Here is a 15,142-nt window from a genome sequence, read left to right on the forward strand (position 1 = left end):
CTAGCATGCCCACGTTTGGCTCAGCAGTGGAAAGCTGGCTAGATGTATCTAAAATAAAAAGTCTGTTTTGACAGCTGTAACGTCTTTTGTTATTTTACTCTGCACACATGCTCTTTCCACATCTCTGTCATTTCACATTGGCATTGGATATATGTGACATACTGTCACAAATTTTTGGCTGCTGTCCTAAATCCAAAGTTAGGATTAAGTCAGCTGCAGCAGGTTACCACAGATTAACCTGAGCCAATGAGCAAACGAGAAAGAAATCACCTGAAAATAAAACTTAGGAAGAAAATTAGTATAAAAGTTCAAGGCAGTTACTGGAAAATTTGCCCAAAAAACAACAAACAAACAACAAAATAGAATAAAATAAATACCATAAAATTAGGCTAGAGGCTAGAGAGAAGTACCTCATCCCACTGGCTGTTTTGTTTCAAAGGGTTAAAATCTTTACTATGATCCATTTACTAAATTTATCAGTCCATTATCTGGCAGACATGGAGCATGACCTCCACATTTTTTTCCTGACCTGCTAAAAACGCAGCTAACGAACAAACTAAAAACTACATGAATTTCTTATGCTGTCACTAAAATCACACATAACGTAATCAGCAATTCCATGGCAACAGAAAAACAGGCTACACTCCCCCAGCCAGTGGTCATACTGAGGCAAGCAACCAATGCGGACTGAAATAATGTGTGCTCTTTCTTTTGTCCATGGGAAACCTAAGCAAAAACTTAGCCATTAATAAAAAATGACAAGAAAACTGTATTTATATTATTGCAATTATTTATTTAAAATTAAATCGCACAGCAATTAACACAAAATTTGCAAAAAGTGCCAGAGGATTAAACACATAACATTCTGCAATTACTTACATGATACAGAATGAGTTTACATGAAAACGATTTATATCATTGTGAAAAGATTTTAAAACATGATGAACAAATAACAATGTGGGTAGGGTGACCAGATGTCCCGCTTTGTGCGGGACAGTCACGCATTTCCATAACTTTTCACACGTCCCGCAAATTGAGACAATGTCCCACATTGTTATTGACAGACTCCAGTTTTGAAATGCGTGTTTATAATCTGGCATTTAACAAACGGCTGTGTGGAGAAAGCAGTGAGGGCTGTCATCAGGGGGCGGGGCGGGGCAGGGCCGCTGTGTGATGATCATGTCACTCAAATGGGGACGCGCTGACACGGACAGGTTAAAGCCGTGCCGCCGCGGCCGCCCACCCACATTAAAACAACTAATGCACATCGAAATATGGAGGGAAAGGATGAAAGCTGTACCCATACAAGAAAGAAAAGGAATTGCAGCTATAACAGAGACTGGGAAACCATATGTTCATGGGTGAAACCAGTGAAAGGCGAGTCCCATAAAGTATTTTGTGATGTTTGCCTGTGACTGTCTATTCTGTTTTATTGTACACAGTCAGGTGGATTAACTTGAGAGGCACTGAAATAGCATGAATGCTTCATGCTTACTACAGTATGTCATCTTACTTAAGAGAACTTGGGAAAGTTGCATTTAAATAAGACATAGTTAAGTTTTTATTTGCAGTCTGTATGTGCTACTGAATCAACCTGACGGCAAAGCATAGTAATCTTATAAGCTAGGGGGCAGAATAGAAATGTTTATTTTTTATAAGACTACTATGGTGCATTGGTGTCCCACATTGTCCCACATTGTCCCACACAAATGTAGTCTTTGTCCCACATCTGGTGAATTGGGATCTGGTCACCCTAAATGTGGGTAAACTGAGTTGAAGTGGAGTTGCCCTCCGTTACATCCCCGTGCACAGCCCAGAGTAAACATTTGGTAATGCCAGTACTGCCATTCAGCAGAAAATGTCTGTTCTCAGTGAAGCCTTATCTGGGGAAGAGCTGCATCTGAAAGTCATGACAGAGCAGATTGTTTCAGGAAGAGTGTGTGAGAGGACAGGAGAGAGTGAATCTTATTTACAGTCCAGGATATCCTGCCATTCTCCTGCACCCCTCACTCACCCACTGTTTGAACACAAGTAGGGCAATAGACCGCCCCCCCCCCTCCCAAACAGACGCACACACACACACACACAACATTTGCTGACACGGGTTCTTATGTGTGACAGAGAGAGAAAAAGACTCAGTTTAGTTTACAATAATTAAAATAAAATGCAACACAAAGCCACTTAAACTGATTAAAACAGGAGCTGGCAGCCTTTTTCACATGAAAACAAAGAAGTCTATCACAAGATAACACAATAGAGGATCAACTTATGTCCGGTTCATTTAAGTTTTTATTTTCTGCTCTAAACACCAGGTGTCTAAAAACTCTTTCCTGGGAATAAACAAATGAATGAACAAACAGAGAGAAGAAACTTCATCATCTAAGTAAAAAGATCTCACCATACTGGACACACTGATTGACAGGTTATGTCTGGGAAGTGCAGTGAAGAAAAACCACAGCAATGAGCACTTAGCACAAAAGATGGAGACAGAATAATAAAATATCACAGCAGTGAGCAAAAGGCAGCGATGGCAATTAAAACAAATGAAGGGTCCAGAGGGTGGGGACAGATGTAGGTGCCCCTTCAGTACAGTGGGCAATGCCGAGGGATAAGGGGAGGGGATGAGAAGGTGAGAGCACTGAAAAGGCAGATAGACATTGTGAGCTGTCCCAGTCCTCTTGCGAGTCTTGGACAGGAAGAGAGCGAACAGAGTTTGTGGAAAGTGACTGAAAAAAAAAACAGGCAGGCAGAGGGTTAGTGACAGGAGACATGGCGTCTTGGTGTCAAGCTTCAGCTCTCCTGCTGTTCACGGTGTTGCTGCTGGGGACAGGCCTGCACGATATGGTGTCTGCCGCATCAGATCAGGTAAGGTTGTTCATTCATTCACTCACTGCAGAGTAGCCTGTTAAGTACCTTCATTTGCCTGAGGTTCATCTCGCTATTATATCACTTTCATCAAAGACTATCTAGTTTTCTAGCCAGGTACAGGAAATACTAAATTACATTAAATGTTATTTAACTTCAAAAAAGGAGGATCGCCATAGAAAAAAAATTTACTTTGCATGCAAAACACAAAGCACTTGCTTTCATTTTCTTCAATTACTCTTTCACCATTGACCTTTCCTCAAGTGCTTCATGTGTCATGGCTTGTAGACCTGTAAACTCACCCAAAGCAGCTGTGCTGTTTTGAATGAGTTTATCTAATTCTAGGCATTTTCTGTGTCTTGTGTAAGTAGCTGTTCTCTGTGCTCATTGCATTCGGCTTATGGCTGGCCTAGCCGGGGAGATCAGTTCAGGCAGATAGCGGCAGAAACTATTAGGCAGTCTCTTCCTGTTTACTTTTCTGCAGTGCAGCTATAGTCAAAGTCAACAGTCACATTCTGGCCTTTGAAGTTAACACAGCAACATCCATGGAAAGTTATGATCTCTGCACTTACATTGTGTGCTATTTGCTCAGTTTGGCTGGGAGCAATGGGAGCTTTGCCTTTCATAATGGCCCATAGTTTGGCCAAGAGAGCGCAGTTGGAAAATCGTGGATTCAAATCTTGAGATTAGGGATCAACAAACCAATACTTACAGGCTGAAGTTTCCAAAAGCCAATATTTTGGGAAAATATCTTTAAATTTGATCATTTTGTGCCAGGTATTCACAGTAAAGGTCTCCACTGAATTCTTAGCAGCTCTTTGTCGCCCATTCCATAGGAAAGTGTCGGACATATCTCTACCTTTTAATGAAGGCTTAGCCTACAAAAACACAATATAACAACTGATAATGATGACTACATAAAATGTCCAAAGACAATAAAGCTTCAGGTCAGGTATTTCAAATTTTATGTAACTGTGGTTGGATAACAACCACAGTTGTTCCCTCTTGATTGATTAATCAAGAGGGAACCACGCTTTAATTTCATTATTCAATCTGTTGTATAATGACCAATAAACTTCCTTGTATCCTTGTATCCTTGTATAACAACTACCACTGTATTGCCAGGGGATGGGTAGTACCTCCAACCTAAAAAAGCAGCCTAACCCTTCATTGGGACTTTGTCATGTCATCCCCTGCTTTCTCTCTCCCATCTTTCCAGTCACTGTCCACTGTCTACTGGCAAGTAAAGCAAAAAAAAGAAAAGAAAAGAAAAGAAAATGCTCAAAAATAAACCAAAACTATTCTGGTGTGGTGAAAGCAACCGTTTGTGGTTCTCTTTGACAGAACTTCTGCACCAATACAACGGTAATCAAAACAAGGACGGCGTGTCATTCCTGTAGCATCAGTCTGTTGATCCCCTGCCCCACTGGCTTCAAGAAAACCCCCAATACTGTTTCACAGGACTGCAAGTGAGTAGGAATAAGTGGAAGGGATTTCTTAAAATAGGATCAAAGTACTGCAATAACGAGTTATAGGATGCATGCATGCAGGGGTGTAAGATTTGAGCTGAGTCTCCTGTCTGTGTGCAGGTACCACATAAGGAGTGCAACTTTGCAGCTTGCCATCAAAGGCTGCTCTTTTGAATGCTACAAAGAAATCGAGGCAAAGAGGTGCTGTCCAGGGTACTGGGGCCAAGACTGCATTGGTAAGTAGAAGGAAACACTCATTCATTAAATGCACAAAGTATTAGTGACGCTTTCCATTTTCATAAAGTAGATTCGTGAAGTTGTATGCAACCTAGCCTGGTTCCATTCTGTGAATTGTACATTCACAGGCTCTGGTGCTGCTTAATTCAACTTTAATTTCTCTGTTGAAAACTAAACGGGCCGGTCAGGGCATTGCAGGGCAGGATGAACATTGTTGACGTAATCAAGCTGTGCCACAGCCAGAGAGGTCATTCTATATTAGCAAACACTGGCTACATGCAAAAATGGATGATAAAGATATATCCGCTGCTGTTGAAACACTCAGAGCAGAGCAATGGTGTGAGCTGAAGGCATTTCTAAGATGGGGAGATGTTTTTTGGCAAAAGTTTCATTCATCAACTAGCCCCTCTGGAAAGGACCCCCAGTCTGTTTGTTAGAATTTGCCTAGCTTTGTTCCAAGGAGTTAGTTTCCTTCTCCAAATACTTTTTTTTGTTTGTTTGTTTTTTTGGCAATATAAAGCTCTTGTAGTTGTTATGAGCCCTTTCACCATTAAATTTGATTCTACATAAATGGCGCAACGTGTTAACATTGACTGACATTTGTGCAGGTGGCTGAAATTGCTAAAGTAGACCCATTTGCAGTAGTGTTGTAAGGTTTCAAAGCGGCTACCATGTCAACTGAAAACCATAGTTCAACCATAGCGGGTGGACATGGCAGTCACTAATGATTGGTCTTACAGGAAATGACTAACCCAGGGGCATTTTCAGATAGAATAATGGAATAATGGAAATGGACTGATCAACCTAAATTTCAGGCTACATGCAACCATCAGTGCTGAGAGGTTGGTTGCCAACTAATTTGTGCAAGTGCTCTTTTAGGGACTATGAAAAAAAGGGCACATTGAGGTCAAAGGCCATACAATTCCTGTGACTGCAAAATACTGCAAAGGACAATAAGGGAATATTTTGTTAGGAAGTTTTCAGATGAGAATTTGGCTGCTGTTTGCTCCCCAAGCAACTGGTGGTGGTGGTGGTGGTGGAAGGGGGCAATGTCCCTTGAGGGGAGGAAGAATAGAAAGGTGGAAAAATTTAGGATTCTCTTCAGCTGGACAGCAAGCTGTGTAGCAACAGGGCCACAGATTAAAGAGTATGGAGAGTGGCTAAATGTGTCAGGAGCATCCTGTGTGCAAGGTGACTTACGCTGTGAGCTAGTATTCGCTCCACTGGGTCCAGGATGCAGCCATGGCCTGGCGGGGAGCAGAGGACTTCCACACTTCCTTCCTCCTGTTGGTAGGGCTCACCGTCAGCAGGGCCCCATGTTGCAGGAATGTGCTGACATCCAGAGTGTGGCTGGTGGCTAGGGGTGGAAGCAGGGGGGGCAGGTACAGGCTTCCTCTCCGTGGATCCTGTAATACATAAACCTTATATTTTAAACTTTTATGGAATGTCAACTGAGCTCCTTGTTTATGTAGCACCAGCTCTCCTCATAATGATACAGTTCTACACACTCACACTGTGAGCTGCCCAGTACAACCATAGTCCTCTACTGGTGGAAACACAGTTTCACCAAAGAGGTTGGAGTCTTGCTGAAGAGCACCTCAACATTAATTCTGGAGGGAGAGGATGGTGTTACACAGTCACTACCCCCACATATATTCTCCATTTCTGGAAGATCATTAAGTGTTTATCAGACTGATGGAACATGTGAGAGTGAAAAGGAGAGAGATTCCATCTCATTGGGGAGTAAGGTGATGAACTGAGAGGCTGCATCCTAGGGTTATTCTGATAAGAGAGGGACAAGGGAAGAAGAGAGATAAGAATTGATGAGAATGACGAAAGGAAAGGAAAGGAAAGGAAGGAAAGGCAAGGTTGAAGTGGGGTCTGTTTTAACAAGAGCATGTGTGCTTACTCATGTCCTTGGAGAAAGCCTATCGCAAACAAACCTTTTGCAGCTCCACATATTATGGAGCCTATTTACCTCCACCAAGTACATGAAACCTCTGACAGGGGTTATGTGAATGCTCCATCCATCCAACTGTCCGTCCATCTATCAGTGGGATGGCTCAAAAAACACTGGACTTGTGTGCCCTAACCTTGTGATGACTAACAAAACTTAGTCATTGGCCACCAAAGATGTGTTGCAATGGACAGGGCTTATTACAAACAGGGCCATAGACTCTAAACACATCCACCCAGCATCATGAAACCCAGTGGGACAGCTGGTTTTGGGTCAAGGTGCTACTGACCACCTTTCCATGCTGATTGGCTGAAAGGGGCGTGACCTATTACAACAACATTGCCAAAAGGGGATGAGGCTTTACACAAACAGGGCATTAACCTCCAGCCTTGAACTTGGCAGATGTCTGTCCTCTACTGAGTGCCTTCTTGTTGCGTACTGTTGTCAATATCACAAATTTATTTTTATGTTAATTTTAATATACGTCTGGATGTGTTACAGAGTGTCCAGAACATGCAAGCATGCCTTGTAACAATAATGGAGTCTGCTCTGATGGAATGGGGGGTAATGGAACCTGCAGCTGTAAGGTAGTATATGCTGGGATACACACCTGCACATAAACACACCCGCACACACAGTAGATACTCTGGGCTAGATTCAGTGCACAGTTACATGTAAATCATGTTATTTTTACATGCAGGTAACTCTTTGTACTACCATCTCCACCAAATTATTTGAGTACATTTAGGATCATTCAAAACATGGTGTGAAGACTTTGGACTTTGTCTTTGGCTTGTCCATTTAGAATGACCACTGTCATTGCTAGAAGATGCAGCACGGCTAGAATCTAAGATTGGATCAGAGAGGCCTCTCATTATGAAGTGGCTTGAGCACCTAGACTTAAAGCTCATAGCTCCATTTGCATGAATTTCTTTGTAATCAAGATAGAAGCTTGAGGGTCTTAGCTAAAACAAGGGAGGCACAAAGAAATGCACCGATATGTGCACTTGTTCATTTCTTTGTATGTTTGTGTATGGATTCAGGATGGCTATACAGGAACTGCATGTGAAGACTGTGCACCAAACAGATATGGTTCCACCTGTGGCTCAGGTAACCATTTGCAGATTACTCAAAAATATGAAAGCTTTATTGGTTAGTTTTGTAATACAATCCATTGTTTATTTCTTTTTCTCTCTTCATTCCATAATTTTGTTCTAGTGTGCACATGTGTACATGGATTGTGTAATGCTGGTGTACGTGGTGATGGGATATGCACCTGTTTCTCTGGGTACAAAGGCCCCAACTGTGACCAAGGTAAGGAGTTGAAAGCATTGTAATCTTGGTGCCACTCTGAAGAAATGAATGTCATTTTGTCGCAACAGATGCCAGACAGTGTATATTGGTCTGGTTAGTAGTCGTGTATCCATTGATGTGAGGGTACATACATATCATAGACAGGCTGTATCATGTACCTTTCCTAATGTAAGACATTTCTCTTTCCCAGAACTGCCAGAGTGTGCCGCCCTCAGTTGCCCTGAGAACTCTCGCTGCATGGAGGAAGCCCTCACAGGGAAGCTTGTGTGTAGATGCAAGACTGGCTACCAGATGTCAGGAACAGAGTGCATATGTGAGTTTCCTGTTTAAAAAAAAAAAAATCTCATCTCATATACACTACTCACAAAAAGTTAGGGATATTTGGCTTTCGGGTGAAATTTACGGAAAATGTAAAAAGTTCACGCTACAGTGATATTATATCATGAAAGTAGGGCATTTAAGTAGAAGCATGCACTGGTGATTTCCTCATCTCAAACAATTTCTTGAAACAAAAGCCAACAACAGTGGTGGGTATACCACAACAAAAAATGTCAATGTCTCAATAACTTGTCATGTGCCCTTGAGCATCAATTACAGCTTGACAACGACGTCTCATGCTGTTCACAAGTCGACTTATTGTCTGCTGAGGCATGGCATCCCACTCTTCTTGAAGGGGCGGCCCTCAGGACATTGAGGTTCTGGGGTACAGAGCTCCGAGCCTCTACACGGCGACTCAGCTGATCCCATAGGTTTTCTATGGGATTCAGGTCTGGAGAAAGTGCAGGCCACTCCATCTGAGGTAACCCAGTCTCCAGCAACCGTTCCCTAATGATACGACCTCGATGAGCTGGAGCATTGTCGTCCATGAGGATGAAATTAGGCCTGTGTTGTTCATGCAGGGGCACAATGACTGGATTAATGATGTTATTCAGGTAGTATGGGCTTGTCACTGTACCATTAGGGCAGTTCTGTACTGACTAGACACACCTGCCCACACAGTAACACCACCACCACCAAAGGCTCGTCTGGTGACAACAGTGGCTGATGCATAGTGCTCTCCTTGACGTCTCCAACATCGTTGGCGGCCATCATTTCTGCTCAACATGAATCGGCTTTCATCAGAGAACAGCACTGAGGCCCACTGGTCCCTCGTCCAGCGTAAATGCTCCCTGGCCCATGCAAGACGATGACACCTGTGCCTGGTGGTGTGGTCAGGTACCCTTGCAGGTCGTCTAGCACGCAGACCATGCTGATGTAAACGGTTTCGAATGGTCTGACGTGACACTTGGGTGCCTCTCACCTTCCTTAAACGTACCTGGAGTTGAGTGGCATTCATCATCCGGTTCCGCAGGGCACTGTTCACAATGAAGCAGTCATCAGTGTGGGATGTGGCCAAAGGACATCCACTTCTATGCCTTTCTGTGACTCTTCCAGTCTCTCTGTATCTCTGTTGCAACCTGCTGATGACACTCTGTGACACTCTAAGCTCAGTGGCCACTTGCGTCTGAGGACATCCTGTTTGAAGCCTCACAATGGCGAGGTGCTGCTGATCAATTGTTAGGTGTCTTGGTCTCATGATGTCAATATGTGAACAGCATGATGAGGAGGACTGTTTAAATACCAATTCTAATTGAACCAGGAAATTTATTGGTTGATTGATGGATCAAACACCTGTTGTGAATTTTGCCGTTAAACTCCTTGTTAGAGAACAGCAACTTGTGCAAAAAGTACTGAAACACTGAACAGTTGGACATGTACATTCAAAAGTTTACAGAAGGTCACATTAAGTTCACCTGTAAAGGTTAGAATGCATTTTAGGTTCATCCTGAAATTTCACCTGAAAGCCGAATATCCCTAACTTTTTGTGAGTAGTGTATGTGTAGCTGGCCATTTCTTCTGCCATAGTAGAATACAGCGTTTTGGGGAAATTGTCTCACACAAGTCATTCATGTGTTCCCAGTAAATCATTGGCTCTGGTACTCCGCGCTAACGTTAGCATTAGTGATAATGTTGCTCTACTAGTATTATTGGAAAAAGTGGAAAAAATGCTTGGTTAATTTCTGTGTTACTTTTTTACTGCTTTTTTCCTTTTTTCATGGACATTTGTGTTGTATTGAGCTTTTTCATTTATTCTGTTTTCAGCTGCAACTAGCAGCTCCATAACTTGCTCTGGTGATTGTTTGGTTGTATAGTGATATTTAGCAGCACAGTCTTCAATAGTAACACATAGCTAACTGCAGGCCAAGTCGTGTCATGTAGATCAAAATGTAGTTGTTGTTTTTTTTTTTTTCATTAAAAATACTGACTATTAAGCTATTCAAGTTTTGATTTTCTCACTTTCAAGATAAGGTGAGTGGCCCACAGTCAGTCAGCATCCTAAAGTGCTAACATGAACACCAGACTGTACAGGGACACATCAATGATGTTAGTGTCTATGTGACAGTCCAGTGGACCACACACTCAAAATTTGGTGTATACCTTTAAACGGATGTTAAAAGGAGTTGTGATGTGGAGTGGTTCCTTTTGTCTTCCCTTTCCTCAGCCATAAACCCGTGTCTACAGAGCATCTGTCATCCCCATGCTACCTGTGTCCACACTGGTCCCAACAAACACCTCTGTACCTGTGCTGAGGGCTACAGCGGGGATGGCCGTGTGTGTATGGGTATTGACCCATGCCAGACCAATCACGGCGGCTGCTCAGCCCTCAGCACCCGTTGTGTGTACGATGGACCTGGAAAGGTGAGTGTGTATGTATGTGCATATCTGATACGTGGGTAAGGTTCCAGTCAGTCTCATCCAGTGGAATTTCCTGTACTGTACGTTAGAAGTCTTAAAGGGATAGTTCATTTATTTTGAAAAAAAAAAATAGTAGTATCCAGCCATCCCTGATATGATGCTGTCCCTTCAAGAGTTCTTGTGTTTTGATTGGTTTTGGTAAGATTTGGCATCTTTCTTTTATTAATGCTTTTTAGGAAAGGTTTTTGCAAAAATTTTGAGCTGGTGTTTTATGTTGCTTTGTTTTGCCTGTAGTTTCACTGTGAGTGTCTTGCTGGGTTTGACAATCTTGAGAGAGGGGTGAGCTGCAGCCTAAAGGAGGCCTGTAAACCTGACTCCTGCCACAAGAACGCCAACTGTACTACTGTGGCACCGGAACGTGTCGAGTCAGTCATTTTCTATTTATCTGCAGAAAGTTTTGTGTGAGATGTGTAACATTTGAGTGGAGTCATACAAATCAAAAGTGGTCACACATGACCAGCCCTCTCCCTCTCTCTTTTAGGTGCACCTGTCATCATGGTTACCTTGGGAATGGGAAAGTTTGCTATGGCAACATCATGCAGCGCCTCAATGATTTGAATACAGAGCCTGGTGGCCAGTGGACCGGTCAGCTCAGCAATGCCATCACACTCTTTGGTACGCCAGATGGGTTTACTAGCACTCCACTCTTTCTGTTGAAATCAATTAAGCACTCACAGCATGAAATACAGATGATGCTTTACTGTTGTGCTCATTTTCAGGTTCCCTTTCTTGGCCTTTGCGCAACTTGGGCCCTTTCACTGTTTTCATCCCTATCAATAAAGGCTTCCGGGGAACTTCGGTGAGCTATTACAGGCACAATCACATAGACACACCCAGTAGTCATCACTTTCAGCCAGTCTAATCTATGCTTTTTTCGCTTTCACATTCACATTTATTTAATAGGGAAAAGAAAACTAAGCATACTTATCTCTTCCAGGAACACATATACATCATATTCACACATTCATACCTGGGAGCTTCCAAGTACTCTTCTTCTTTTGGCCACTGGAGCAGTTGGCGCTATAGTGCCTTGCTCAGTGGTACCTCAAATGTACTTAGTGAGGGAGGGGAGAGAATTCATCAACCACAAGAACACTCTTCCTGCATGGCTCCCTCCCGGATAATCTTAGCAATATGATTAATTTACTCTGCCTTATGTTCTGTATGTCTGCTTTTTTTCCTCAGCCAAAGACCATAATGGCTGATTCCTCCAAAGCTAAATACTGGTGCAAGCTGCACATGGTTGCTGGGGAGATACCTTTTGACACGCTGAAGAAAATGGACGTCTACTACACTTTAACTGGCAAAGCTGGCGAAACTGACACCACAGATGGGGTGAGAGAAACAGTCCAGAAATCTGCAGGATTATGTCATTTTAGTTGCACATAATACATAGAGTATAACACAGTGTAATCTTAAATTAGTGTTTGATTTTGGTATAACCTTTTCATTTTCCACTTTCTGATAACCTGTTGACCTGCTATGCTATGGACTCTATGCTGATGATGCTCTACTGGTTCACACATTTTCTAATATATGGGCTCATGTTGGACAATGTGTGGGCATTGTCATCAGACCAAATGAAAAACTTGGTTCCTGAAAAGTTGACATTTTGGAGTAGAGATTTTCATCTAAGATCAATGTTAGGATGATAATCACTCAAATCTCTCTTGACTTACAGGGCAGCCAATGTTTCCCTTTTCAAAAACTCAAGTGGGAATGTACATGTTTAAAAATTAAACTGATGTTAAGTCATGGTGAAAGATTGTAGAAATTTTGCTGCAAATTTGCGATTCAGTAGTAAATTCTCAAGGTGTTGCAGCACTGTCACTTTTGACACTGGCATTCCACAAGCTTGTTATAGTTTATTATAGCTATTATAGTTACAAATCTTATTTCCATGTACACTCATTTTGTGTTTTTATTTGATTTCACTTTGATTTTGAGTTTAGTTTTTATTTCATTTCAGTTCTAACGTCATCATTTTTTAGCTTTAGAAGTGTCCCACTATTTGTGATTTCTCAAAGTACTACTGTGGTTTCTGCTATTCTACCAAAATAACCCTCGTAGTGAGTCCTCACCCTCAGTGTACCTCTGCTACAGGATGCTGACAGCTAACAGCGTGTATGTTTGTGTTTGTGTGTGTCTGTGCGTGCAGGAAGTGAGAGTGGAAACATATGGTTGTGTGTGTCCTAAGACTGACCCTGAGTCCTTTCCTGGCTCGCTCTTCATCTCCACCATCCCCCCTATACTTCTTTATGAAATGTTGTATGTGTCCAGTGTAAATGTTTCTCTAAGGAGGTTCACATAGAGATTCTCTTCAACTGTCAACTGTCATTGTTCTGAAATGCTGTTTATCACTGAAACATGACTAAGTCAAAAATGCCATGAAAAACCATTAGGTTTGAGATAACTTTCTCCATGGTTGCTGAAACCTGGCCCAAACCCTTTGTCCCAAGACTGTGTCTTGTGAATGACTTAGACTTGCCTTCCATACAGCACCTAAAGAAGCAACTTTTACTTTATTTATAGGATGCACAGACAAAAATCCGGATCCATGGCAGCAGGAAGAAGGGCACGATCCTCCAGTCTGATGTCATTGCATCCAATGGGATGATTCATATCATCAGCAAGCTGATGGACAGTGTGTCACCCACTGTGGAAAGTGATAAAGAGGTGCAGAGACACCACATACCCATGAGCACGATACTTCATATACATACTTTCTCTAATGGAGAAGAAAGGCAGTCAGTCAGTACACTGAGTAATTCATTCATTCATTTTTGTTTTACATTCTGTCTTGTGTATTTTTCCGCAGGAGAACCTGATGAAGATTCTATCAGACAACGGCAAATTTGCCAAGTTCAAGTCTTTATTAGAAGTATGTACTGAAGTACATAAATTTTTGGTGACACTTTACATGCACAAAACCTGTCATAGTTAATACCATTTGTGATACAGGAATGAAACAGTGTGTCAATTTATAGAGAAAAAAAACATTTCAGATAATATTCCTTCATTAATTGCTATTTTTAACTGGGAAACATGCCTTGAGTATAGCCATGATTTATGGCTGCATTCATTGACGCTGCCAAACTTTGTTGAGTGTGTCTTATCCTCTCATCCCAAGTTTTTCCAGTCAGATACAGCCAGTTTGCTACACAGTGTTTAGCCCTTAACTCATTAGCCATCCATATAACTCACTACGGGCACTTACTATGGCAGACTCATACAAAAAGTGTTAATGTGAACTAGAACAAGAAATAATACAAGCAATAATCCATACCATCAAACAAGATGAACCTAGTTAAAATACATGTACAAGTACTGTCCTATGAAGGCTAGCAGGTAGCAACTGCATCAATTACCAAACACAATGCAGATTAAAATAAATAATGCTGCTCTGCAGGCATTAAAGATGTATTTTGAACTTGTTTTTAAACCAGCACCTTTTATTTTAATTTTCCAGCCATTCTATTCTTCTTGATTTCTTTGAAAAACAGGAAAGAAGGTGATGAGCAAATTAGTAAGAAATGACCTGAAAATTAGCAAGAAACGTACAAAAAAATGACAAGACAAAATTTAGACGGAAACCTCAGAAACTTATCAAAATACTTAGCAGTACCATAAAATTACCCCCAATAAATGAACACAAGGCTGTTTCAAAGGGTTAAATCAAGAGCCTGGTAAAGTTTTTTAGATGAATAAACAATTTCCTTGCTTTGCAGAAAACCAACATGGCGTCTCTCATGGATTTGCCCGGTCCATTCACTGTGTTTGCCCCCACCAGCACTGCCTTTGATGCCATGATGGAGGGACACCTGCAGTACCTTAGCTCTGCTGAAGTAAGGATTAGGAGCATTTATATCCACAGTTACAGAAAGTCACAGACATCCACCCACTTGTATGTACTTATGCACTATACACCCTTTTGTCTGTTACTTCAGGGCTACATCAAGCTGGTGGAGCTTCTAAGGAACCACATAGTAGCCTCCAGTGCAGTGAGTATCAGTGTGTGGTGATTTGTGGTTTGTATTTCATGCCTGTTAACACATGTTTTTAATTTGTATCTTGTATCTTGACTTTTTTTCCTGAATTTGAAGTTGGAGGTCTATAATGTTGTGTCCAGCCCTAGAGTTGTGACCAGGGCCAATCAGGTTCTATCATTTAACGTGACAGAAAACGTACGTGAGTAGACCCTGAAAAACAACACATTTTATCTATGTCTTGATACGTCTTTGGACTCAGCATCTTGATTGATGCTGTTTTTCAATACACATGCACAACAGGGTCAGATTCTAGTCAATGGAATGGCGGTGCTGGAGGCTGATGTGGAGGCAAAGAACGGACGCCTCTATTCGGTGGATGGAGTTTTGATCCCATCCTCCATTGAGCCAGTGCTTCCCCATCGGTGTGACACCACAGAGACAAAGATAGTTAAGGTGAGGTCCCAAATGTGTCATCAGCAGCCTTATCACATCCACTCAGCAATTACATGTTAGCT

General features: G+C 41.9%; 1 protein-coding gene across 1 annotated transcript in view; it reads left to right on the forward strand.

The window, feature by feature from the left end:
* The first annotated feature begins 2,722 nt into the window (after positions 1-2,722).
* Positions 2,723-15,142, forward strand: part of stab2 (stabilin 2) — a 32,498-nt gene continuing 20,078 nt past the window's right edge. The window contains exons 1-18 of the mRNA XM_030046224.1: positions 2,723-2,865; positions 4,210-4,334; positions 4,455-4,570; positions 7,030-7,115; positions 7,572-7,638; positions 7,747-7,842; positions 8,033-8,155; positions 10,385-10,581; positions 10,873-11,003; positions 11,120-11,253; positions 11,358-11,437; positions 11,824-11,973; positions 13,171-13,314; positions 13,457-13,519; positions 14,367-14,483; positions 14,586-14,639; positions 14,742-14,822; positions 14,928-15,080. Of these exons, the coding sequence (XP_029902084.1) occupies positions 2,770-2,865; positions 4,210-4,334; positions 4,455-4,570; positions 7,030-7,115; positions 7,572-7,638; positions 7,747-7,842; positions 8,033-8,155; positions 10,385-10,581; positions 10,873-11,003; positions 11,120-11,253; positions 11,358-11,437; positions 11,824-11,973; positions 13,171-13,314; positions 13,457-13,519; positions 14,367-14,483; positions 14,586-14,639; positions 14,742-14,822; positions 14,928-15,080 (2,013 nt within the window). The 5' untranslated portion in view covers positions 2,723-2,769. The remainder of the gene's footprint in view (positions 2,866-4,209; positions 4,335-4,454; positions 4,571-7,029; positions 7,116-7,571; positions 7,639-7,746; positions 7,843-8,032; positions 8,156-10,384; positions 10,582-10,872; positions 11,004-11,119; positions 11,254-11,357; positions 11,438-11,823; positions 11,974-13,170; positions 13,315-13,456; positions 13,520-14,366; positions 14,484-14,585; positions 14,640-14,741; positions 14,823-14,927; positions 15,081-15,142) is intronic.

This window comes from Myripristis murdjan, chromosome 23 (genome assembly GCF_902150065.1).
Source record: "Myripristis murdjan chromosome 23, fMyrMur1.1, whole genome shotgun sequence".
NCBI classification, from domain to species: domain Eukaryota; kingdom Metazoa; phylum Chordata; class Actinopteri; order Holocentriformes; family Holocentridae; genus Myripristis; species Myripristis murdjan.